Genomic DNA, 24,417 nt, shown 5'->3' with positions numbered 1-24,417 from the left:
CCTGCTGAATCAGTCTCCATTGCCATTTGTTCTCAAAGTGGCAGATCCAAGACTATTACACTCAAAGTACTTAAAAGAAAACCAATCTGATGGTGTGCATTTACCTCAGCACATAAATTTGCCTCTATGTGGGAATAGCAGAGACAATTTATTTATTCATTTTAGATACAGAACTACCATATCCCTAATTTCCAGATGGAACAACTGAGCCTGTGCACTTAAGGGCTCAGCTGAAGTTTATTTGTGTTCTGAAAACTAAAGGGGAATCAAATGCTTCATTTCATTGAGAATTTTCAAAATTTATTTCATCCTACCTGAAGTGGAAGATGAAAAACATGGTAAGTCCTCTCAAACACCACTCCAGAGGGGAGAAATATTCTGGTTGGCCCCAAACCTCTCATTCCTTACAAAATCAAAACTTCTCATTCCGATTTTGAAGACTTAAATTTCTTATTACATAGCATAAAACCTTTTCTTCTTCTGAAAGGCCAAGTCAAAATGGTAAAATATAAAACTTTCTGCTCTGAAGAGAACAAAGAGGGCAGAACGCATTGTCCTTGTCAGAAGGCTTTTTACAGTTTTCTTTCTCTAAATTAGTTTTTCTTGATGGCAACACACAGGTGAACGTTTGAGCTTTATCATTGGATAAATTTGTTGGAGAGGTGTAGTTTGAGTGCTAGACAATAGGCGTAGACCCACACGACCACAGGCAATACAGTTATTTCTCTGTAACTCAGTTGTGGTTGTAAGTTTGGGACAGTAATACGTATGTGTCTGACTGGGGTGCTGAGATTCATTAGCTGAAGTCTATAAACACTCTGAAGATAAGTGGCACATATTATCATACTATAATTAGGTGGTAATTGAAAGATGCTGGATAAACATCATTAATCATTAATATTCATAAAAGTAGCACTTCTGAAAATGCTGCTATAACACCTGTTACAATCATGTTGGTACAACTACTGGTGCTGCAAGCTGGGATGCTGGCATGCTGGTATGAACGCAGTGGATTTCCAGAGCATGTGTGCTGTACTGCCAACCTGCTTTTGGTCAAAGTCATGCCAAATGGGGAGGCTGATGACCACCAGCCCACTACTGCTCCCTCTTCTGCAGCTTTAAAGAAAGCAACGAGTCCAGCTGACAGCACAGGATGGACATGCCTGCAGGAGGATCTGCTTTGAACAACTGACCATGAAACAGCCTAGGTTTTGTTACTCCTTAGTAACCATAACCTTTCTCGCTTCAGCATCACACAGCTCATGTGCAGAAAGCACAAGTTTTGCCAAAATTTTAAAATAAACATTCTAGTCTATATCATTTGTTCATTAAACACTGATTACATGCTGGAGTATTGCAAAAGACATATAGCAACCTGCCCTATGGGGCTTCCATCCCTTGTCCAACTCTACCATTGCCTTTCCTAACAGACCATTAGTCTAATGTCCTTCTTCAATACCTCTATTGATGGAAATTTCCATTTCCCAAAGGTCCTAATATTTTCCAGTATTTCTTTAGATCTGTTTTTGGAATTTTTTCCTACTGTCAGTCCTAAGTAATCCTTCTTGTATTTGAGCCTACTTATCACAGACCCAAACACCTCTTTTCTTTCTTGTAGCAGTGATCTTCTACATATTTGAGGACTTATGTCGTGCACAGAAGTTGTTAATTTGAATACTGTCATTGAGAAGATTGACATTTTTATTTGTGTGTTAGGTTAACATAAATCTAAGTGTTTCATTTCAGGTCAATTTGAAAATGATGCATTTTGCCTGAGGATTAGTACTTCCTGACGTGCCTTGCTTCTTTAAGCACTACCTTATCCCTGGTTGAGCCACTGTACTGTGTAATGGGAGTTTGAGATTAGCGCAGGTGAGGGGCTAAGCACTCATGACAGAGAATGAGGACACAAAGCAACTGGACTACAATTCACAAGATGCAGAGCAAAAACAGAGCTAAAAAGAAATTTTCACAACTTTTCAAAACTTTCCATTCTGGAATGTTTAGTAAACATTCTGGGTAGATTTGGTAGTAGCACTACTTTCAAAAGACTGGGATTTCCTACAGTTCTTTCTGAACAACATCTAGGAGACAGACTATGACCAAATTGAGGCAAAGTTCCAAAGGAAGCCTGGGCTGGTTCAGAAATGATACATGATACAGGATTTTCCAGCTACTCTGATGTCAAACTAACATTTAGATGATTTGATGCAATTAGGACCCATCCTTCTGCTGCTCTATGCTGTCCTATGTCCTGTTTTGCTGTAATTTTCCTTTCCTGAAGCATCCAGATTCTCTCAAGTTTTATGCAAGTCATCCTACCTCACATCTTACTAAATCTTTTCCTAGCAAACTGGCCTTTATTCTAGTACATTACATAAACAACCTCATAAAGTAAGCAGACACTGCAGATTTTGGAAAAGAAAAAGAAATCTTACATGTTCTTCTTCAAACTGGTCCCCACCAAATGCAGAGACACAGGGCTTGATACCTCCCGTTCCAAGGGCGATCAAAAACAGACCAACCATAGACAGGACCCTTCATGCAAGAACAAAAATATCACCATTGCAGAACCTTTCCAGTGCTTACAAGAGCATTTTAGTGTCACCCAACCATGATTCCTCTGGTATTTTTTTTTACATGAGTAGTGATGATGAGCCAGATAAGTGCAAAAGACAAATTCATTATCCTCATTTCTGTATTCAGTACCAGTCAATTAACCAAACTGCTTTTGTCAGTTTCTTGCTGTTCTGAGGCCCACTGGACATACTAAGAAATCAGAGATCCGTGGGATTATTTTTTCATTCACATGACAACAAAAGATTGCAGAGATCAATTGAGGGGGGAAACAAAAAAAAAAAAAACCACCACCAAGAAAAAAAATAGCCTTTTTCTGTAGCCTTCTGGTCTGGGTAAGCGCAGTCAAACTGTTTGAATTAGGCTCATTCTGAATCTGGCTTATTCTTTCTACCTCCAAATGCTCCTCAAAATCCCACTGTTGGATGTGCAAGTTACATCTGTAGGGAACAGGAGTGCCAGGACTGGCCAGCTGGGGACAAAAGGAACCTGTTCTGTAAATGAGATATGCTCCTGCCTGCATCTGCATGTTTTTAGAGCTGTAACCAACTAGGCAAAACCAGCTCAGAATCTGGACACAAGAAGGGTTGTATTCATGGAAAAGACAGACCCTTCCTCTCTCACATCAGAAAATGTGTTTTGGGTTTGTGTTCTCATGCATACAGAGGGCAAGTATGCTGACAAGGAAGTGAGGGAGGAATAAGCCTGGTGCAGGCAGTTGGATGGAGGAGACCAGACTCTAGTAGCATGGTAGAGCAGAGAGTGGGGCTCAGAGGTCCCTACATTAAAGGGCTAGGAGTCTTCGTGGTGGTTTCCAACTCCTTCTGGTGCATTTACTCTAGATCTGCCCTTTTGTTCTTACTCAGATATCCCAAACTCTTCACTGATTAAGAACAACCCATGCACAGCCCCCAAACTGCTGGCCTGATGGAGGTGAAACAAATGACAGCCCTTTGTAAACCAACTATCATTGCAACCTACTACAGCACTGCTTCTTCAACAGCTACTTACACGTGAACCGCCTGGTTGCCCAGGGAGGGAATTGCACCGACTGACTTTATCAGATGGCCAATCACATACACAATGGAGAGGTAGATGATCGTCCTGTGAGGAAAGCAAACAGCGGTAACTGAAGGTGCTGGGTGATGTACTATCCGAAAACAGAGTGTGTCTACGCTTCCTGATACAGCAGGTCTACTTGGCAGATGCACAAGGACTGGTTTGTTCATACCACTGGTATAGAAGGCAGCTATAACTCTTCTGTGTCAACACCGGGTGCACTGGAAGAAAGAGATAGGTAAATGGGTTCTGACTAAGGAGGGATAGCCTCTGCTTTCTTTACAGAGGTTGCTGAGCAGAATAAACTAAAAATGTTCCAGTCTTGTCATGCATGGAAGGCTGCAAATAAGGAGTACTGTTCGGGTCCAACTCAGTTTCCAGATTACTAATAACTGGCATTTTTTAGCATGCATCTAAGTGAATCCCTTGACTGGAAGGCATATAGAGGGACTGTTGTCTACATTCAACTCATCTGACACACACATCCAAATTAGGAGTGTGGTTTCCCCATTACAAGTCTGTTTTAGATCCCAAGTATCTCTGAAAGACTGAGCTCATCTGCCTCGCACATCTTGGTGAGAGAGAAGAAGAAATCTGACTAGGAGAATCAGGCTTCTGAGAGTATTCTATTCCTTCATCACCTTCAAGATTAAGAGATGTCTACCTATGTGCAGACTAGACACACACAGAGGGAATGGAAGGACTTGTTAGAACACAGCCACTAGAAGAAGTCCTATGAACTCCAAGTATGCACACGGTCCTCAACACATCCAAACCCAGGTTGCAACAGCTAATTTAGAGCCACATCAAATCATTCCTAAAACCCCCTCTATCTAATCTGTGACCCTGTCCTTGGTATTGGCTGAGGTTCAGCTACTACAGCAAAAGCCACCTCCCATTAAGTCACAGGATTACTCCAGGGAGTCTCCTGCCTAATGCACAGAAGTCTGCATAAGGATTTACCTTCTCACAACATCATGCTGCAAGCTAGATACCCTCAAATACCAGTGAACATTGCTATATGACCTTAAATAATGAAGTTAATAAACACTCACTATTACTTTTTTCATTCAAATGGGCAAGAAAATCACTAAAATTGAGTATAAAGAAAAAAGAACATTAGTATCTCCTTAAGAACTTTCTGTTGAAAAGGTATAAGGAAGCTGTTTCTTTCCTGTTGAGACTCTTCTGCCAGTTGTGCTTACTCCTAGAGAGAAGGGTTCAGCTGCACTTCATCACTCTGACAGCCAAGACTCCTCAGACAATGAGCAAACAGTGCCAAGCAAAGGAAGTCCTATATCCAGCTGCTCACCACCACTCTGGGGCAGAGGAAGGCCCCACAACATACCAGTGGAAGGGAAAACTGCCTAACTTACTTGGGGTGAATTTACCTGGTTATTTGCTGAAGGAGATTATTTGAGTGAACCCAGGTTTCTCTGGTATAAAAATGGGTATGCTCACACATTCCCTATGCTGTGAAAGCAGAAGTAAGTACAGCATAGTTAGTGACATCTCATCTGAAACTGTGAGACAGAGAGGATGACACCACTTCCTCACCATCTCTGAATCCTTCTCAGAAGCAGATCTTAGCAAGCTGAGGTTTAACCACCCTACCTCAGGGCGGGTAGGGAAGGACAGTGGAGGAAAAGTGTGTTTGTGACATTTAATTTGTCCCAACTTTGTCGCCTTGGATGAAAGAGGAGCACAGAACAGCATGAACAAACAGATAAGCTGTTAGTCTGTTAACAGAGAGGAGCTGACCTTCACAAGTGTGTGTTTGCTGCACTCCAAGCTAGCTCAAAACTGGGAGCACGCACAGTGCTGCCCTTTTACAGGCTGCATGGTGTGGATGTATGCTGTCTGAATCAGAAAGACGTCTTCACTTACTTGTACTTCCCCAGCCATGAGTCTGCCATGATGGCTCCAATGACAGGTGTGAAATAACATAGCGCAGAAAAGGCATGGTACACAGCAGTGGAGAGATTCTCATCCCAGTGGAAAAAGCTTAAGAAATATAATGTCAGGACAGCTAAAAGGAAACAAGCAAATCACAACAGATAATTAATGCATATCTCTGCAGGTAAGCAGGATCACAGTGGCAAGATCTGTCTAGCAGCTATGAGCACTGTTGTGGAAAGATCTGTGCTTTCAGACCTGTTCCTCATAATCTCTGACACAGGGAGAGCTAAAATAAGATGTATGAGTAGAAGGCATTCATTGCTCTAAACATCTAAGTTTAGCTGGAAAATATATTTTATAGCTTATCTTACTGTAACATGTAGTTCTGTTTATGCACATTTTCTATTTGCAAATTAGGTACCTTTATGATTCAATTCCCAAACATACTGATAGCACACAACTGTGAAAGATGTCACACACTGGAAAACCAGGTCTGATACAGAGAATCATATGAAAATTTAGACTGGAGGGTACATTTGGAGCTTTCTAGTCCCAGCTTCTGCTCAGAGCAGGTGTAGCATCAATGTTAGTGCACACTGTTCATACCTGTCCCAGAATGCCAATGTGTTTTGAAGGACAGCTGGGATCACATACAGCACAGCCCTAGAACACTGGGCCACTGTGTATAGAAACTCAAGGACCAGAAAGTCAATTCCCAGATGCAGGCCACATACCTCTCATGCCATAGTAGGAGAAGCGCTCACAGAACTCGTTCACCACGATGAAGGCAATGCTTAGGGGGTAGTTGGAGCCACAGAGTTTCTGCAGGAGACAAACAAGAACATATCAGCTCTGCAAAAGCCGTCACCCCAGCAACATATTCCCACAGTGCCTAGGCAGCAGAGAGGAGTCCAGTCCAAAATCCAACCACCCACGTCTGATTGACTGGCCTGTGGGTTGGACTCAAAGGAGGGAAGGGACCCCACACCTGTCTTGCTTTGGTTAAGGCTCCCCAGTGAATCACCCTGGCCAACATGGGCCCAGTAAGGACCACCATGGGGATTTGTGGGCTGTCAGCAGCCCACCAGGCTCATAGCTCCAGAAACTTGAGTGGAAGGGTCCTATCACCTCTGCAAAAACCTGCAAAAACCCACTGAGATGCAAAAACACTTTTGGATGTCTTTTTCTCCTACACGTAACATAAAGCTACTACCCTGCCCCAAAACTGCTCCCTCTCCTAGTACCAGACCTTGCCTTAGCAGTTGGTGGACCCCAGGGAGCTGCTGTCTGCCTCTGTGTGGAGCTGTTCCCTCCTGCGAGACAACTGCCCTCAATCTCTGCACCTCACTTGCACCAAACTGTGCCACCATGTTCACTGAAGCAGAGCATCATTCCTGTGTCCAGCACTCTCTCAGACATGGCATCCATTTCATACTACAAGAACACTGGCATAGCTATGGATAATTCAATTTATTAATCAAAACTAGACAAAACATCAATGGAATTGTGAAATTTGTCTAAGCGTGGCCACTCTTCTGCTGAATCTGACTTTACTCTAGCTAAAATCAGCAGTTTCCAAGTGAAATACAAGGTATTTAAACAGATAAGCCTTGGCATGACCTTGCATGGGCCTCTTGCTACTCCACTGCAGTCTGAGTTAAGCAGCTGGAAGCTGCTTAGCTCCACTGCCTTGCTACAGGGAAAGCAGGTTTTCCCAGCATGGCCCAGCCTCTGCCAATTAGCAGGAGAGACGGGGCTGGCCATGCACTTGGTAAGAGATGGGGGGAAGTGCAATATTAACGGCAGCATTTATATTTATGGTTTTAAACAACCATGGTATGGGCCAGTGAAGTGAGGAACTCTTCACATGCATTTTTGTGTCTTACGTCGGAAATAATGAATTCCTGTATTTCTCCCCAGAGTCCCAAATGCAAATACAAATACCAAAATAGATGTGTTTATTCAGGTTTATTTCACCACCAAGAGACCTGAGCTTATTTGGATTCCCAAAGCAATGGCATCAAGTTTAGAAGAGTCTAGCCTAATGATGCTGTCTTGCTCGACATTATACAGGATCAACAGAAGAGACTGGCTGTTTGAAAAAAAAACAACAACCAAACAACAAAACCCACTCCCAAACCAACCAAACACTTTCCATTATTAAACCCAGCATCTCTAAAGAGAAATATTCTTGCCCTTTTATATATATATTATTCTTTCTGTATTTATGGGCTGCCGTTTTATTAAAAAACCCTTGACCTCTTTGCTTTACTAGAGTAAATACATAATTATTCATTTCATTTACTATTTACTCTGAAACCATCATGCTCAGCATATGGCTTGTAAGACAGTGTGGGCTCCCTTGGAAACCACACTGGGGCCTCCTGCTTTTAGACTGGCCTAAAAATGGTGGCATGTAAAAGCTGTAAATGCACAAACACACAGACATATACACACACAGAATACCTTTCTCCCACACGTTTTTCATAATAAAGAAGAATAGCCATAAGAGAAAAATTGTTTCCTGTGAGTGCTTGGAGGCGTTTTCTGAACTTAGAAGTAAAATTGTGTAACAGGGATATTTTTCTTCCTCTCTTTCACAGACCTCGCTATCAGTACTCATGAAATTTAATAACATTTGATGGAGATGCAGAGTGTGACTGTTCAAACCCTGACAGCCAGGTGTCGGGATCCCTGTTGCCTGCACCCGATGCACAAGCCCTGCTGGATTTAGCTGCAGCAGTTTAAGGTATCACATGCCACGGTGTTACCGGCAGAAAACCTGGCGGTGACCCATTTCAGCCACTTCTGCTCTGGGATGGGCACCTCCTACAGATGAGCAGGGGCAAGCAGAGAAAGGAGAGTGGGAGGCGGTGACTTCCCAGCTAAACCTCCCCAAGCTCCTGAGCCAGCACCCTGAGTAAGTGCTTACAAATACAGAGCAGTGACTTACAAGCAGGGGTACTTCCATCTGGTTTGTATGTCATGAGATGACATCAGCAGACGCAGAAACCCTCACGTACTCTCTCCGCTGTGTCACTGACCTGCCTGTGGCCTGCCTGAACATCCAAAAGTGGGTAGCTTTCATCCATGCTGAGAGCCAGGTGCAGTTTGCTCGCTTTTGTGGAGGAGGACCTTGCTCAGCAGAGAGCCCCAGCAAAAGCAAAGAGGCTAAGCCTGGATTCATGAGAGCGCAGATAGTCTGCTGTGCTTAGCTACCACTGTAAGCCTGGGATCTGTGGGATTATGGAGTTCTTAAAGATACTGTGGAAGTTGACAGTCTGCATCTTTGGAAAAAAAAAAGTAATTTAAAGTGCCAGCTACCAGAGCATGTTTGTTTTCGCCTCTCCTTCTAGCTGCAGAATGGGACAAAGATTAATATTGCTCAGAAGCCCTGGATATCCAATAGTTAATGTCTGCACAGTATTTAAAATTGCGAGTTAAATAGTTGGCTTGCTATTGACATAACTGTGAGCTTTAAGAGCAAGTATTACCATATTGTTCTGCAAGTCAAAGCTGGTGCAATACAAGCCCTGTTCTCCCTGAAGTCACTACAGTGCACAGGTTTTAGGGGTCACACACTCAACTAGAATTAGCCTGAAAGCCTGCACAAACATCAAACCTGCAAGGCAACAAAATATTCACCCGAATCTGGCTTTAAATCAGAGCCAGAGATGTAGACCTGAGGCTCTGGCACTACAGTGAAGCTCAGTAAGACACAGCAGTGGCCTGTCCTCAGTCCCTGTCCTGGCTTCTGCTCTGCAGCATCTGGGCACCCTTTCCTGGTGGGTCCCAACATACTCAGTAAATGCACAGGTCAACTCCCTCCCTCCCCCCAGCAAGGTCTCCCTCCACTTCAGAGAAGTCTTTTCCCACAAGGAAAGTAGCATTCAGAAAAAGGCAGCAATCAAAACCCTTACTCTTTTTCCCAAAGATTCAGACAGTTCATTTTTTCCCTTTAAGCTGCACTTTCTTAACTTAATCAGGTTAGTGGAGGAATTTTTTGCCTCGAGTTGTTAATGCTTATTTCAACCCTCTGAAAGAAAGGGTGTTTGTCTCTAGCCAGAGCACAACAGAGGAAAGAACAGAGAGATCTTGCAATGTTTAGAGCAAGCTGAGCAGAAAGCAAAGAAAAGGAAACCAGCTGTAACACTCACCGGGGATTTTTGCTGAACAGGGAAATCTCCTTTGGGGGGATCATCTCCTGCAGAAATAAAAGTGAACAAAGTTTCCTTGGATTCATTTCTCTGAAAAGCATTCATCTCCCCTCTCGTCCTGTCTCCCACCATGCTATGTGGCTGTGGTGAGTTGACTGGGAAGGTTTCCAGCCTCAGGCATGAAGTTTGATTCAGTTTGAGTTAACCCTAATTGAGCACATTTGTGCAGCCAGGGCACAAAGGGGAGGGAGATGCTACCAGGAAAGACAACTCTGGAGTTCAAGAAGAGTAAGGGAACGTAGCTTAAGTCATTCACAGGTTGGGGCTGTCAGCACTTTGTGGCATGGACCTCCTATTCGCTTGGCAGGCCCCCAGCTATTGTACGTGCGCCAGCACAGCACAGCACTGCATGCTGAACAGATGTGAGCTGAATAAAAATCCCAGGTCCCAGATACCCCTACAGCCTGCGGATTTAGGAGCATCTCCCTCCCAGCACGGTAATGACAGGTTTATTCTGCGGGGACTACAGGGATCTCATTTCACTGAAAAGCCACACATCCACCCAAAGTTGTAACTGCTAAAATGCTCATCATGCCAAACCCTTGGACACTGGATGTCACGGATGCCTGCACTGTGTTAAATAATTTATTTTCTATCCCAGGAGTGTAGTAACCCAGAGTTCATTCCCACACCTATTCCCTGGAATGACCTTGCCTTTTCCTATGGACAGTTTAATCTGGAGGGCACAGCCAGCACTCAGGAGCAGCCCCAAACCCCATCTCTACTTCCTATAATCCAAAAGGCCACCTCAGGTCTATGTGGCAAATGCATCCTGTGCTGTGCTGGGAGCCCCTGGATTCCCCCTGCAGCTTTGTGGGCTCAGCTCCCTGCAGGTACTCTGTTGTCCCTCCTTCCATACCCTTCCTACGGGATTAGAGAAGCTCTTCATCAGTATTCTTCCAGTGCCAGTTTCAATTACAGACCAAAATTCACAACCTTCCCATAAACCATCCTCAGTGGCTGTGGCTCTGCAGTATTCTCAGGACAGCACAGGCATTTTTTCCTTCCTCTTACATTTGGCTTCTTTAAGATGCAAATGTTCAGAGAATTTTCCCAAGTATTTCTCCCTTCTCTTATCACCAGAAGTACAGATCACACCCAAAATCTGCAACTGGTACATGGGATCTCCATAAACTCATCCCTAGCTCCAGTACAGAGTTGCTGCTAGTGCTTGGGTATCACGGGAACCAAGTTTGCAGTTGAAAAACCAGGAGAGAGACCTTTTTCCTTAAACCTTATATCTTTAATTTGGCTTCAGTAATTGCTAAGGACACTTCAATAAGGAACTCAGATGTGACAGAGTGCACAGAGGAAGCATAATTACTCCCAACACTCCACTGTGTGTGCTGGCTTTGCTTCCACTGAAGATCCCCAGGGATCCAATTTCACTCCTGCCAACTGAGCAGCTAAACATGGGGCCAACAGGCCAAACTTCAGATGAGGCCAGGAAGGTCCACCCTTTTCTTATTCCCTTTTACTTCTACAGCTGCGGCAGAGCAACAGTTTGGTACCTCCTCTGTATCGCCACAGACCAGCTCCTCATCTTCAGCCTCCTCAGTGATTTGCACACCCACCCAACCTTGCTTTTCACCTGGGTCACTTCTCAGGTGCCACAAACAGTCTTCAGGGAGCTCAGGTTTGTTAAGCCCATTTCATGGGCAGGAGCGACTCAAAAGCACACCCAGCTTTGGGGGCAGTGCAAGAAACAGACTTGTGCACATTGGTCAGATGGAACATTTCTGGGGGTACCTCTTACTGCCCCAAGTATCCCTAGACAACTCCCAGTACAAGCCTGTTATATCCTGCCTTGCACAGGTGAGCAGAGCAAACACAGCAGTAAAGTTACTAAATGACTGTTATAAAAGGAAGACAAAAAAGGTTTCACCATCCCTTGTGCTGGGCTCCCACACTGCTGCAATGTGATGCCTTAATATTTTCAGCATCCTGTAGCTATATTTCCTGAATGTGTGTGCTGCCTTGTGTGCCACATAAGCTAAATTTTTATTTTTATTTTTTTTTTAATACTAGCATGAGAAACCACATCAATTGGCAGGATTAATGCATTACTTGTCAAATACACTGCAGAAATGTTTAGGCCATTAGCTGCCAGATGGTTTTCTGAGACAGAAAGGGAGAAAAGGAATTCAAATGCCTGGTAATAAATGGTAACTCATGGCAAGCAGCAAAAACAAGTTACAGAGAATAAATCTGCAAGCATCTCAGGTACAAATGAATTCAGAATAAGACTTGATAGAAGGAGACCTGTGCGGCTGAGCTGAAAATCAGGAAGGAATTGTAGCACAAATGGAAATAAGGTGGCATTTCTGCAGACAAGTATAAACAAACAGATCAAACATGGAGCAATAGAGGCTGCAAAGCCGAGGCACAAAATGAATTACAGCTAGCACAGGGACACAAAAGGCAATAAGAAAAGGTGTTAGAAATGCTGTCAATATTGGAGAAAGAGGAAGGAAAATGAAAGTCTGTTATTTAAACTAGAAAACGAGCAAACAAAAGCTCATCCAGAGAAGCCAGAAAACTTGTATCCTTTTTGTTTGTCTTCACTAAAAAAACTAAATTGCAACAAGATACATAACACCACTAAAATGAAGCGGTGGTATATGGGTGAAATGAGACAAAAAACGCTTAAAGAATATGTGGATACCTCAAATGTGCTCAAATCATTACAGACTGATGAAGTTCACCTTCAAGTGCTGAATGTAGTATTGAACCAGGACAAGAATCACCACTGCCTTTAAAAAGGCAGATTAGGACAACCCAGGCGTGTTCCTCCATAGCAATATTTGATCAGATAATCCCTTCTAAGCACTGAAAGGAGAATAAGGATTACAAAACCACCATTCTGGATTGGAAAAAATGCTCTCAAACCAGATTGTTTTATTCTTTGGTGACAGGGTAAGTGATATAACAGCTGGAGCAGCTGTGGATGTGATACATTCTACTCTAGTGTCTCTAATGACTCACAAGGAAAAGAGGGTCCGGATGAAATACCCATATAGTGGGCAACTGGGAAATCCCTCTCAGAGCAGCTGTCGATGATTTTCCATCTGACTGGGAGAACACGAAACATGCAGGTCCTCAGTTTTTCCACAAGCACAGAGAACATCAGCACAGCCAGCGTGCTGCTCATGTTTGTGTCCAAAATCACGATGGAGCAATCCTGGGGCAGAACAGGGTATGAATTCAAAATTATATTGCCAAATGGGAGAAACCACTTTGCAACTCTGCAATGAAAAAGATGAAATTCCGGCAAGACGACTACCAAATGCTGCCCCTACCCATGGACAGGAAAAGCAGCCACAGAGATCAACTACTCTTCATTTTCATTGAAGATAAGATGAGAAAAAGAACTGACTTAATTTTCAGTAAGACAGATTTGGGACTACTTTTGGCCAGATTCCCTCTCTGCAAGGACAGGTGAGCACTGGAACAGAGGCAGCCATGGCTGGGGCTCCAGGGTTTCAGCAACCCTTGATGTCTGTTATAAAAGAACATATGAGAGACTGGCTAAATATTGGGACCAGTCCCAGAGCAGGCAGATGGATGAGGTGCTCTCCTGAATTTCTGTGGATATCATGTACTAAAAAACTTCAACTGGTAAGGACTAAAGCAAGGACTGCTTTCTGTAGAATTTCCCCTTTTCTGAGTTACCCTTTATGCAAGCAGAGAATCTGCAGGATGATTCATACTTAAATGTAATATTCAGCTACCAGATGCCTTGCATAGCCAGAAGTTCCCATGAATATATTTTTCTATGGCTTTCAGTCCATAATTTATTTTTTTCTGTTTCCCAAATCCACAGGAAGACAATCTGCATTTTCCCTTTGCATTTACAATCCTCAGTTCCTCACTGCTTCCCGCTGCAGTACCGCGCACATTAATCTGTTTATACTCAACTGATTTCTTCATTTTTATCTGCATTCATCTTGTGGCACAATCCCTTCTTGATTTTCAGCTCAGACATACTGGTCTCAATAATGAGTCTTATTTTGAATTCATATACACTGCCCATGCTTTTATAGTCCTTTTACCATGCCTGTGTTTCTTTCCTCTTTCTCTTTCCAAGAAAAGGTTATAAGAAGCTAGATGAATGTGTGCCAGCAACACTCTGTGCTTAATGACCTGGCCCTGGATGGACAAGAGAACCCCTCCAGGTCTCTTCTGGCTTATTTTCTCCAATTCTGTGATTACAGGAAAGAGCATAACTTAACTGATTTAGAGTAAGGCTGGCTTCCATTGCCTGCAGACTTCCCTTAAACTTCAAAGTAATTTAAGAAAATTATGTATAAATTGCTTGAACAACCAGGAAAATAAGTCAGAAGTCTTCAGACTTCTGCAGAGTCACTAGCCCTTATAGATCCAAAATTGTAAAGGTATTTCGATTAATACCACTAACACTACCAAGTACCTAACCTGTATTTAAGAACCTGTCATCTGGTCACTAGTCAACCTGTTACAGAGAAACTTACTGTTCCGGTGCCTTTTTGCGTTCAGTATCTTCTATGATTGCCAAGAACAAATCTTTAAAATATTCTCTCACCAGTCAGGGCTTCCTTTGCAGCCTGCATCGTGCCATCCCCCTCTGCCATGCCTGCTGCTTCCTGCGCATTGGACAGTCCCAGCTCTGTGGAGCCTGAAGATGAACCTGGCTCGCTCTCACCCTGTTGTTAATGTTTCATTTGACAACAGCAGTCCTTTGCTCACCAATGAAGTAGTTAAACTTTCATTTATTGTTGATCTTGAAGTCAAACTGAAGTCATCTCTGCTCAGCTCCCAAATGTCATAGAGAATCTGCCTTTCTCCTTGAATGCAGCCTCTCAAGGCTGCAATGGCATCTTTCATGGGTGTTCATGATCAATCACTTTGTGTGGCACCTACACTACCTTTCAATAAAATTACTACCTCTGGATGAGAACAGGGACTGGACCTGTGACTAGACAGGATCTACAGCTGGCCATAAATCCAAATGGTTTATCCTGTACACCAGGTACAAAGCTGGCCTTAACAATACACATCTTTTAGTAGTTAAGGTTGCAAGGACACAGAGTTTCATTACCTTTTGGCAGACTGGTTGCAGTTCCTGGTTTTTCACATATCACACAGGAATGCAGACATAACATTGACATGCTGTCCTCCCAGACCCTTTTTCACTTTAAAGCCATGAGCAGCCTGAAGGAGGAGCAACATCTTTGCTACCGCAGTCCTACTGTTTCTTTCTTTCTGGTTTTCCTCCCATGACCTCCTCTAAACTGCTGTGACTGCCTTTCACAGAGGCTCTAAGGCATCTCCTCTACAGGTGAAAGCCCCAGATACTTTCTGCAGATACAGAAATGGCTCACAGTAAAATTCTGTATATTCAGCAGCAGAGCTAAACAGGGTTTCCATCACCACATGTCATGGCCCTGAAGCCACTTGCATCCTTCCCCTCTTCACTGCACCGAAATCCCAGTCCCACGTGCTTCATCTCTCTCAATCTCCTCAACACACAAAATAAAGTCAAAGCTACAGAGATGTACCTCCTAATGATCTCTGCTATTAGCTGAACTACGGTTGACCTGAGAGAGCTGGGCAGGAGGACTATAAAGGGAAACACCAAGAGACATCCAAACTTTACAGTGAAGAGAAACACGCAGCAATAGCTACTTATATGTGTAATAGCAAGCAGCCTAAGCCGATCGCAGATCAAATTCCAAAATGAAGTTAGGAATAAATTCCTGCAGGTGTTGAGTAATTTGATAGAGCAACAAGGGTTGTGCAGGCTGAAGGGAAAGGAAGAAGAATAGCACAAACAACTCATAAAAAGATGGTGGTAAATTGTAAGTGGCTTGTGAAAGGACGATTGAAGCACAGCTTTAATTATTGCTACAAAAGAGTAGGCTATTCACACAAGATACATTAAAGATAAATGGTAAGAAGGATTTAAATACAGAATATAGGATGTATGGCTAGGATCCAGAGACCATTAGTCATATTATAAGATGACGTATCATAGATAAGTACAAAGCACAGCATGGCAAAGCTATCAGTACAAGACTCTCGGCAAGCACTGTGAAAAACAAGCAGAAAAGAAGTATGAGCACTACAGGCCAGACAATGCAACAGAGAAGAAAAGCTGGAGGGAGAATAGTTGTTCGGAAGAATAAAAAGCTTTAGTTGGTAATGCTTGTGACTTCTGTTAGAAGATTAGGGAGAGGGAAAAAAAAACACAGCAGGAAAGGGCTTTTCTTTCTGAATAATTCTTTAAGAGATTGTCATAGCATGGAAAAATTAGAATTTTTCTCTTCATTGGAGGGAATGTCCAACCAAAACACAGGGAAAGATAGAGCTGAACAACTGAGGAAGGAAGTGAAGAAAACACAGTACAAACAAAACAGTATTACAAATTTAAATTACCTTCTAGGCTCTCAAGATGGGAGTATCACAAAACCACTACAAAAAATTGGACGTCAGCTCCAGAATAAGACGTGCGATCTTTCGGAACAGACCACTGATAAACAGTAAGTGAATACCAAGGAAGCTACACATTGCATAGAAAATCAGGATTAATTTAACTATTTGGGCTGTCAGTAAGGAGATGGGCTGAGTGACCTCTTGAATTCCTTTCCAACTATTTTCCCCACCAGTCCTAAGCTGTACTTGATGCTATGGGATACGGTACCATGCCCTGACTCAGAGCTGACTGGTAGCACCGGTTTTAGTAAGTTCAGGACATAGAGAAAACAGACAACCAGGTGTCCCAGGCAAACTGGACTCATGGCAACATGTCCAGTCCCTGGGATGTTTCTATGTTCTGCCCTTCCTGCTTGGCCTTTGTTTCCCCTTTATAGCGATTTAAAGCATTTTAGGAACCCTGTCCACTTCTTGGAGACAGTCTCTAGTTAAAATAATAGCTAGTTTTACTGCTCACATAGGTATGTTAATTCAGCAACAGAAAGAATGCTCTGAAAAAAAAAACCCAAATCAAGGAAAGGAGAGCCAATATAGGCGTACAAGGGAATGCAAGCTCAGTTTATAACCCACCAGTCAGTGCTGTTCGACTCACAAGGTCGTACAATTCTGAATGTCTTTTTTATGCCCCTAACAGGCAAGGTGTGCTAGTCCTTCAGACACCTAATGCCACAGCAGTCTGGCTCAGGCATAACTCAGTGTCTGTTCAAAACCTCTGAATAACAGAGAGAGCCTGGAAACAGAAAAACCTGAAGGTTTACCCGGTCCACTTGCCTGGGGCTGAGACTGGATCATCCCTTTCGTGGAGTGAGAAGGTGGGAGGACCCTGCAGCTGGAAGAAAGATGGATGTGGTATGGCAGGACTTCAGAAAAGCACTCAAGGACCATTTGGTGTCCCAAGTACATTTTCTCCCTGATGATATCAGAAGCAGGATCTTACAGAATGCCTTTCAGATGCAGGTCTTGGGGCACTTCACTGAGCAGGTATCAGTATCTCCACTTCAGAGACGAGTAAAAAAAAGAGAAAAACCATCCTGATGAAGGCAGACTCCGCTGAAAGCTCTTGCATGCCAGCCTGGCAGTCTATCTATTAAGCTGCCCTGCCTGTAGTATTATCACAGCAAAGAAAAAACAGCTACTGATTTATTCTGCCACAGGCTCTGAGGGATAGCTCAGCTACTGAAGACATCAGAGCTTGCAGCAGTCTTGGGTCTGAAGAAATGCTGAAAGACAGTCACATCCAGTGCTTCAGTCATCCCTTGGGTGCACTGCCCTCCTCTCCATGCTCACTTCCAAGCCTCTGGGACAGATCCTGCCTTGCGAATCTCCCTTTTTGCACTGACCCCTCAGCTGCCCCCCTCAGTAGCTTCTTTTTGGTGGTGTCTCACACCCACTCCCACACAGCTCTGGAGTAAAAAGCTCCTTTTACACACTGCTGGCCTCTCCTTCAGAGAGAGACAGCTGGTTATGAGAAAGCAAGAATCCTGTAACTACTCTATTCCTCACAGCCAGCTCACAGGGATGCCCAGCACTGGGGGAGGTCTATGGGGCAGCGAAGGAAGGGGCATAGCTACAGGATCTGTCAGCAGGACCCTGGGATTCAGTTCTGACTACGCTACCTGTCACTTTGAGCACATATTTCAAGTTTCCTAGCCTTAACTCCACTGGAAATAAAACAAGAGTCAAACAGCACTAATCTCCTGCACATCTGGAGTGAATGGTTTTATTCATTAATCCAGCTACAGGATGAGGAGAATCTCAGGGAAGGCAGTAATTTCAGCTTTTCCATTTTTTTCTGTGCACCCACAGTAAGCACCCTGATTGTTTTATTCTTTGCAAGCTTCTCTGTGTCAGAAGTCATAACACACTGCACAATTTGAAATCTTTGCCATCACAGAGAGGGTATTCTCACCATATCCCAGCACACAGCTGATTTTTTTGACTACAGCTTAAGTTAGATTGCAATTGTGTAATCAGTATTTCATCAGGGCAAGCTGCCAGGGACAGAGAACATGTAAATCCTCAAAATACCTCTGTTCTGATTAAAAAAAGAAAAAAAACCCAACCCTGCAGATCTATTCCAGAGAGATCTCGGCTCTCTGACAGTGCCCTCTCCCAGATGCGACAGATATGATATGACCTTCTGCATTCTAGAGACTGTCATTTCCAGTGAGATGTTAATCAGATCCTCCCCAGCCAGCTCCCTCCACTGCCACACCAAGGGCCAGGCAGATCAGGGGCTCATCCAAGATTCATTAACTCTGGCTCCCCGCATTTTCATAACGAGCTTGCAGTGCCATCCATTCTTCTCAGTCTCCCCCCGCAGCGACCATGGGGATCAATTTGCTAACACTGTGAGTGCGAGTAGCTCTCACCAGCCCCAATGGGAAGTACAGTCATGTGGGTTTTCCCTGCATCAGGTCCCCGAGGGACTGGCAGAAAATGAGACCTTTTTCTTAATGTTGATCTAAACATATAGCTTTTGGGTCTCCAGGGACCCTGACACTTCATAGCACAATTCATTTTGTCCTGGCCATCCTGTGCCTGGGGCAGTCTGCTCTCCACTGGCACTCGTGGCAAATCCGCTCTGAGTTCAGCACAGAGAAAAGTTATACTCATGTATGAGGAAGAATCCATATTTGCCTCTTCCTCCCTATCTAACTCCCTCAAAGAGGTCCACTTTTCCTAGGAGCTGAGTGGCCTTTGGTCCACCTGACACCAGTGGGACCAGGGGTGCTCAGCCTTTCACAGGTACCACCCCCACAGCACACATTAACTTCCCTCTGCTCACCATGCTTTTCTCCCAGGAATAACCTCTCCTGTCCCAGCAGCTTCACTGGAACACATCTTCTGACTATGATCAAATCCTGAATTGGGGACTTGCTCTAAACCTCCCCTTCTATTCCCAGCCTGTCTCCTTCCTTCTGTGATTTTGCACGGGGTTGTGCCCGCCACTCAACAGCCAAGTCCCACATCACATACCTGCAAACACTCCTCATAACTGCACTTGTGCAAACAGCAACCCTGACCACAGACACATTTTTCTCACGGGCACACAAAACCCACCTCAGGTGTTTTCCAGCTTGTGGCCACCCAGGAGCCACAGAGCAGTGCTGATCGTGCAGGGCAGCAGCATGGCACGTCCTCAAGCAGCAGGCGATGGTGTACATTGCTCTTACTGCACCTGCAGGCCACCAGAGCCTTCCTGGCTTCACCAGGAGCAGAGCCAGCCCTATGTGCTTTAAGTGATTGCAGACACAGGCTCAGAGAATGAGTCCTACACCACAACAGGAGGTTTAATGAAGTCAAATTAAGCCACATCCACTCTTCAGGCTACCACAGTCACCTGCAGACCCTTCTGCTTTCCTAATCTATTTCTAAGCAGTTCCTCATACATTATAAGGATACAAAACCCTTCACAGATTCCCTGTATCTTCCTGTGGTGAGCTATCAGCTATTGATCCAGCCCTTCTTTACATTTATTACTCACCAGCAGCCAATCCCACCTGTATCTGAGCAAAGCAAGATATGCAGACCTAGCAGAGGTTTCTCTACTCCTAGCACTTGCTCTCTTAAACCTATTTCCCTGCAGAGGACATCTGCCTGGCAAACGGGGAAAAGCCCATCAGTTGCAATAGTGCGATGGGAACAGTACACACGTGTTGAGGTAGCATAGGCACATACCAACTACAGCAAGAGTTGCTAGATGATGAAGATGTGCCCATTCAAGTCAGTTAATATATCCACTGCAGTCTCATCTGTGGTGTGTGGCAAGGACAGATGGTTTTTCCACCCGAGGTGATGAGCACGGTGCTGGGGATGTGCAGGTATAGGTTTTCCACCACCCCTCCATCTCCTGTGCCCACAGCTGGCATGTCTTTGTTGTTTGGCATTTAGCATTTCAATGTCTCCAAGTGCTCCTGTATAGCCCTTAGTAAACAGAGGAGAGCATGCTGGTACTCACTGACAGAGAAATCCACTAGTGCCAACATTTATTAGCTTTAATAAACCCAGGCAAAAACCAAAATGCAGTCACTTTTTCCATGATCTCCAGCTATGCCTAGACTATGTGAGAAAATCTAGCCATGCCAGTCCCTTAAGAAGCAGAGGGCCACTCGAGAGGTATATATTCAATTGACTTCAAAGAACCTTTGAGTGCTCAGCAACTTGCAAGAGATTTGTTTATAGAAATAATCACTCTCAGAAGGGAAGTGTACATGGCACTTATTCTCCATCTCCCATTCAGTTTTACCTCTAACAATAAATCACTAAAGAGACTCAACACAGAATGCCTTAGCATTGTACTCATCTAGAAATATTTATTTGCTGTATAAATTCAGATTAATATTCATTCCCTCCAAGATAAAGACAGCTAGAAATAATTTGAGGCAATAAAATCAGTTTTCAGCATTCCTGACACTTCCCATTGTTAACAAATGGGCGATCTTGTAACAGTGAAGTCAGAGGAATAATTCCTCTCTTATACAAGATCTGATTGACTAGACATGACAGATGGTGTTTTTATTACTTTCCATCCTTGTGCCATTTCAAAAGAGGCCTCATCTAATGCAGCCCAGGCAGTGTTTTGAGTCTTAACCTCTCAGATAAGCAAACCCTGTTTCATCAGGTTAATGGATCCTTACTTGATTCAGGAAGGTAATTTTCGTTATAGTTATTCTAATCAAGTACTCAGAGCCCAAATTGTCCTGACTGATTGACTGCCAGTGACAGGTAAATCTTTCTAGTAAAGACCAGATTTCTTTTCAAAGAGGGAAAACAAGTTATTATTACCATTACAAAACCAATTCTATATTGTATTCAGTGACTTCTCAAATACTGGCTTTCATGGCAGTCACAGAATTAAAGATAAAACTAAAGTTAATGCAGCTTTCCTCTTGGTAGCTTTATTTAATAACAGGCAGGAAAGGAAAATTAGAGAGAGAGATTGGCCTGTTGTCTATTGGCACCCTCTCAATTAACTGCCCCTGCAGTAATGGCATCTGACCCTAATCAGCATAGACCCCTACAAACACAGGCTGACTCCAACCTGCCTTCCTGCATCAGCCTCCAAATTGAGGGTTGTCAGCCGAAGGAACTTTGTCACCAGGCTGGGAAAAAGTGGCAGAGGACTTTTAAAAAAAAATAAAAAAAATAAAAACACCCAAGGCTCTGAAGGAAAAGCAGTGCCTCAAGAATGCTCCCTGCAACTCCCACCTCCAGCGTGGCATCTGGCTCCATGAGCACAGCTTGGTGCTATGCAGTGACAGGGATCACTGTGCCCTCTGCCTTGGCTCTTGGTTGACTCAAGCCACTCCAAACCTTAACCTTGCCAGCTTTGGAGCTGTCCAGACGGCTTCAAGAGTCAGATGTGACATCTAACCTCTCCTGCTCTCTCCCACCTACAGCAAGACTGGTCCAGCAGCTGAGCTGATATAAGCACAAGCAGAAAAAGCACCCAAACCATCCCAAGGTTGTGCAGAAAACCAGCCACAGAAATGAGAACTGGCCCCACAACTCCTGAATAATCATTCAGTCAGTGCGTGTAGCTCTCAGCACACATACTACTTTTTCACACAGCCTCACAAACAGGACTGCTAGCCCTGATGCCCCATCAGGCATTCAATACTGGATTTCCAGCTCCAGAAAATCTGACCCCCAGGAGGCTCAGCTGGAGTTTGCAGGGCAGGCAAAGTGGGCTACTTTACACAAGGAATTTCTTTGCCATTTTCTGAGCAGCTAAGCTGTTGTCCTAACAGCTCTGTTGAAGTTATTGATGCCTCAAATGAAACAATCGCTCTGCATGATTTTTATCTACCAGACACCAGATTTGTCGGGTTTAGTCAGGCAGAGTATTACATTGTAATATCAAGGCAGGCATCTTTAAAACAGTGCTTATCCTGCAGGAACAATAAAGATGCTGGAGAATATATTAACTCTTCCACTTCTCTGAAGAACCACAAGGCAAGGAGAGGTTGTCAAGCTGTGATACAAGCAGAACCCAGAAACCTATATTCTCTTCCTCTTTATGATACAAACCCATCCTTCAAATATGCTCCCATTTTGCTCATAATCAAAATAAACAAACAAAAAACCAGCAAAAAAACTCAGGATTCCCTATCTACTGAGAACTCACAATATTTGCATTCAAGGGCAGCATACATTAAGGGCATAAGGATGGTATGAAGCAGCTAAAGAGCAAGCAGATCTTACCCCCGTTGCAATCACACTACAACAGCACTGTCTGTGCTACACACAAACTTGAGAAGCAGGTGCTAACCCCTACAGCATAGGGCTAACACCCCACTCCTGAGGAGCATTCAGCAAATCCAGCCCCCACAGCAAAACTGCACCAAAAGGTGGTGGGACACACTGCCTTTTAAACTGCTTTTCACTATCACCACCCAAGTACAGCTCAGCTGGATCCACAGATGTATCTCATTAAATTAATTATCCCATAATTACTTGGTGAAGACCCAAGCCTCATTAACTCACACTCTCGCTCATCTCAAACTGAGTTCTTTTTGTACTTGACTCTAGAGCTCTGTAGATATTTTAACTCCTTTTTTTTTTGAAATGTCTTTAAGATGCAAAGGGGTACAAAAGTTTTTATCCATGTCTTGAAGCAGTGCAACTTTCTGCTTATTTTAGATGGAGGCTGGGATTTGGGTGCATAAGAGGAACTCAGGCACTATGGAAAGCATTTAAAAGCAAGGTAGAGGACAGTCTCACAAGATTTCCACCATTATGAAGTTTCACAAGATCAGTTATTCTTACCATATTGGGGAACTCATTTTGAGGCAAAAGCTTCTGAGAGAATTTGGGGGGTTTTTTAAGGCTTATCGCCCCCTCTGGACTGGAGAGGGTACCAGGTTTGCTCTAGCCTTAGATACCAAGTGAAAAGTGTGTATTAGAATCAGAGGCTCTCAAGCCAAAGTTAGAAAGAATGGCTGGGCACAGGCTCAAGGATTAAAAGTTCTTAAGCTTTCTCAAATATGTGTGTTTTGGGTCCTCTAATGTAGTTTGTCACATTTAAAACACACAGCATGCTTCAGGAGAGGCAGCCTTTTAAAATAGTGCTCTCCTCGGATATCATTACAGGGCTGGTTGCAGACACCTTTGGGCTCAGAGCAAACACCACTGGCAATTGTTCAGACAGGTGATCAATAGAGGGGCATAACTTAACAAACATGTTACTTGTGGAGACAGCCTCCAGAGACAGCCCTAAAACTGTCCCCCAAGTTACAGTCCCAGAAGAAGCAGGCAACTGTCCTTGTTAATTACTGCTGGGAAACAAGGCATCAGAGCAGCAGGAGGAAAAGATGAGCTTGATTCTTACTGGATCTCATCTGCCACACCAGTTTTATAAATGAGCAGTGTACGGTGGAGAGAAATTGCCCCTGGCTTGATACAACCCCCCCCCTAAATTGGGTGAATGGACCATAAGCAAAATTCACCCCCATCCAGTTTCCAGTGTCTGGGAATAGCTGACTCCAGCTGCCTTGGAGAGAAGCGCAAAGAGGCTGCGCAGCTATCGGATAAGCTGCCCCAGTAGGTTTCTCATTGCTGTTATTGAGTGTTGGGTCAGACCTCCTGCACAGAAGTGTCTGTGATCAATGAACCCATGATTTGCTAGGTCTGCCCAAGGGCTTATTCACAGCTAATCCAAACCAACTTGATTCATGAAACTAGCTGGAAATCTCATCAGAACAGGCTTTGCAGAGAGAGTTCTGGCACTTTTGCTTCCAGCACTGGCTGAAAATGGAGCAAAAATACTTCAGCCTCCTCTGAGTTATTTTGTCAGACTTGGAGATGGGTGATTAATTCACAAAAATAATTTTCTTCCTTTTCCTTTTTTCCCTATGAACAAAGGTATTTTTTCTCTTAGGCTTACTTGTTTTTCAGAACTATTTGTCAAGTAGTTTCTGCAATTTCAGGTACTTCAGGCATTGGTGATCTGCAATATAAGCAGGCACAACGGGACACATAGGTTACATCACACACTTCAGAGTTTTTCACCAAGATGGGCATAGATACAGAAACAGGTTCACAGTGCATGTTTGCACAACTCTCATTCTGAAGCCCTCTCAGGGATATTATGGATGATTCCCTCAAAACAGCCCGCTCCCAGAAACATTCCTCATGCCACGTCTGTCTGCTCAAGCACTCCTAGCCAGGGAACGCGGAAAGAACAGGAACA

General features: G+C 43.8%; 1 protein-coding gene across 1 annotated transcript in view; it reads right to left on the bottom strand.

Moving 5' to 3' along the window:
- The window catches only part of SLC15A2 (solute carrier family 15 (oligopeptide transporter), member 2), a 39,170-nt gene extending 29,346 nt beyond the window's left edge, over positions 1-9,824 (bottom strand). Inside the window, exons 1-5 of the mRNA XM_010191687.1 lie at positions 9,693-9,824; positions 6,270-6,357; positions 5,524-5,665; positions 3,589-3,681; positions 2,439-2,538 (exon numbers count right to left, since the gene is read on the bottom strand). Of these exons, the coding sequence (XP_010189989.1) occupies positions 2,439-2,538; positions 3,589-3,681; positions 5,524-5,665; positions 6,270-6,357; positions 9,693-9,824 (555 nt within the window). The remainder of the gene's footprint in view (positions 1-2,438; positions 2,539-3,588; positions 3,682-5,523; positions 5,666-6,269; positions 6,358-9,692) is intronic.
- Between the last annotated feature and the right edge of the window lie 14,593 nt (positions 9,825-24,417).

This window comes from Mesitornis unicolor, unplaced genomic scaffold (genome assembly GCF_000695765.1).
Source record: "Mesitornis unicolor isolate BGI_N332 unplaced genomic scaffold, ASM69576v1 scaffold51289, whole genome shotgun sequence".
Lineage (NCBI taxonomy): Eukaryota > Metazoa > Chordata > Aves > Mesitornithiformes > Mesitornithidae > Mesitornis > Mesitornis unicolor.
Note: the sequence above shows the minus strand (reverse complement) of the source record. Positions and strands in the feature narration are given on the sequence as shown.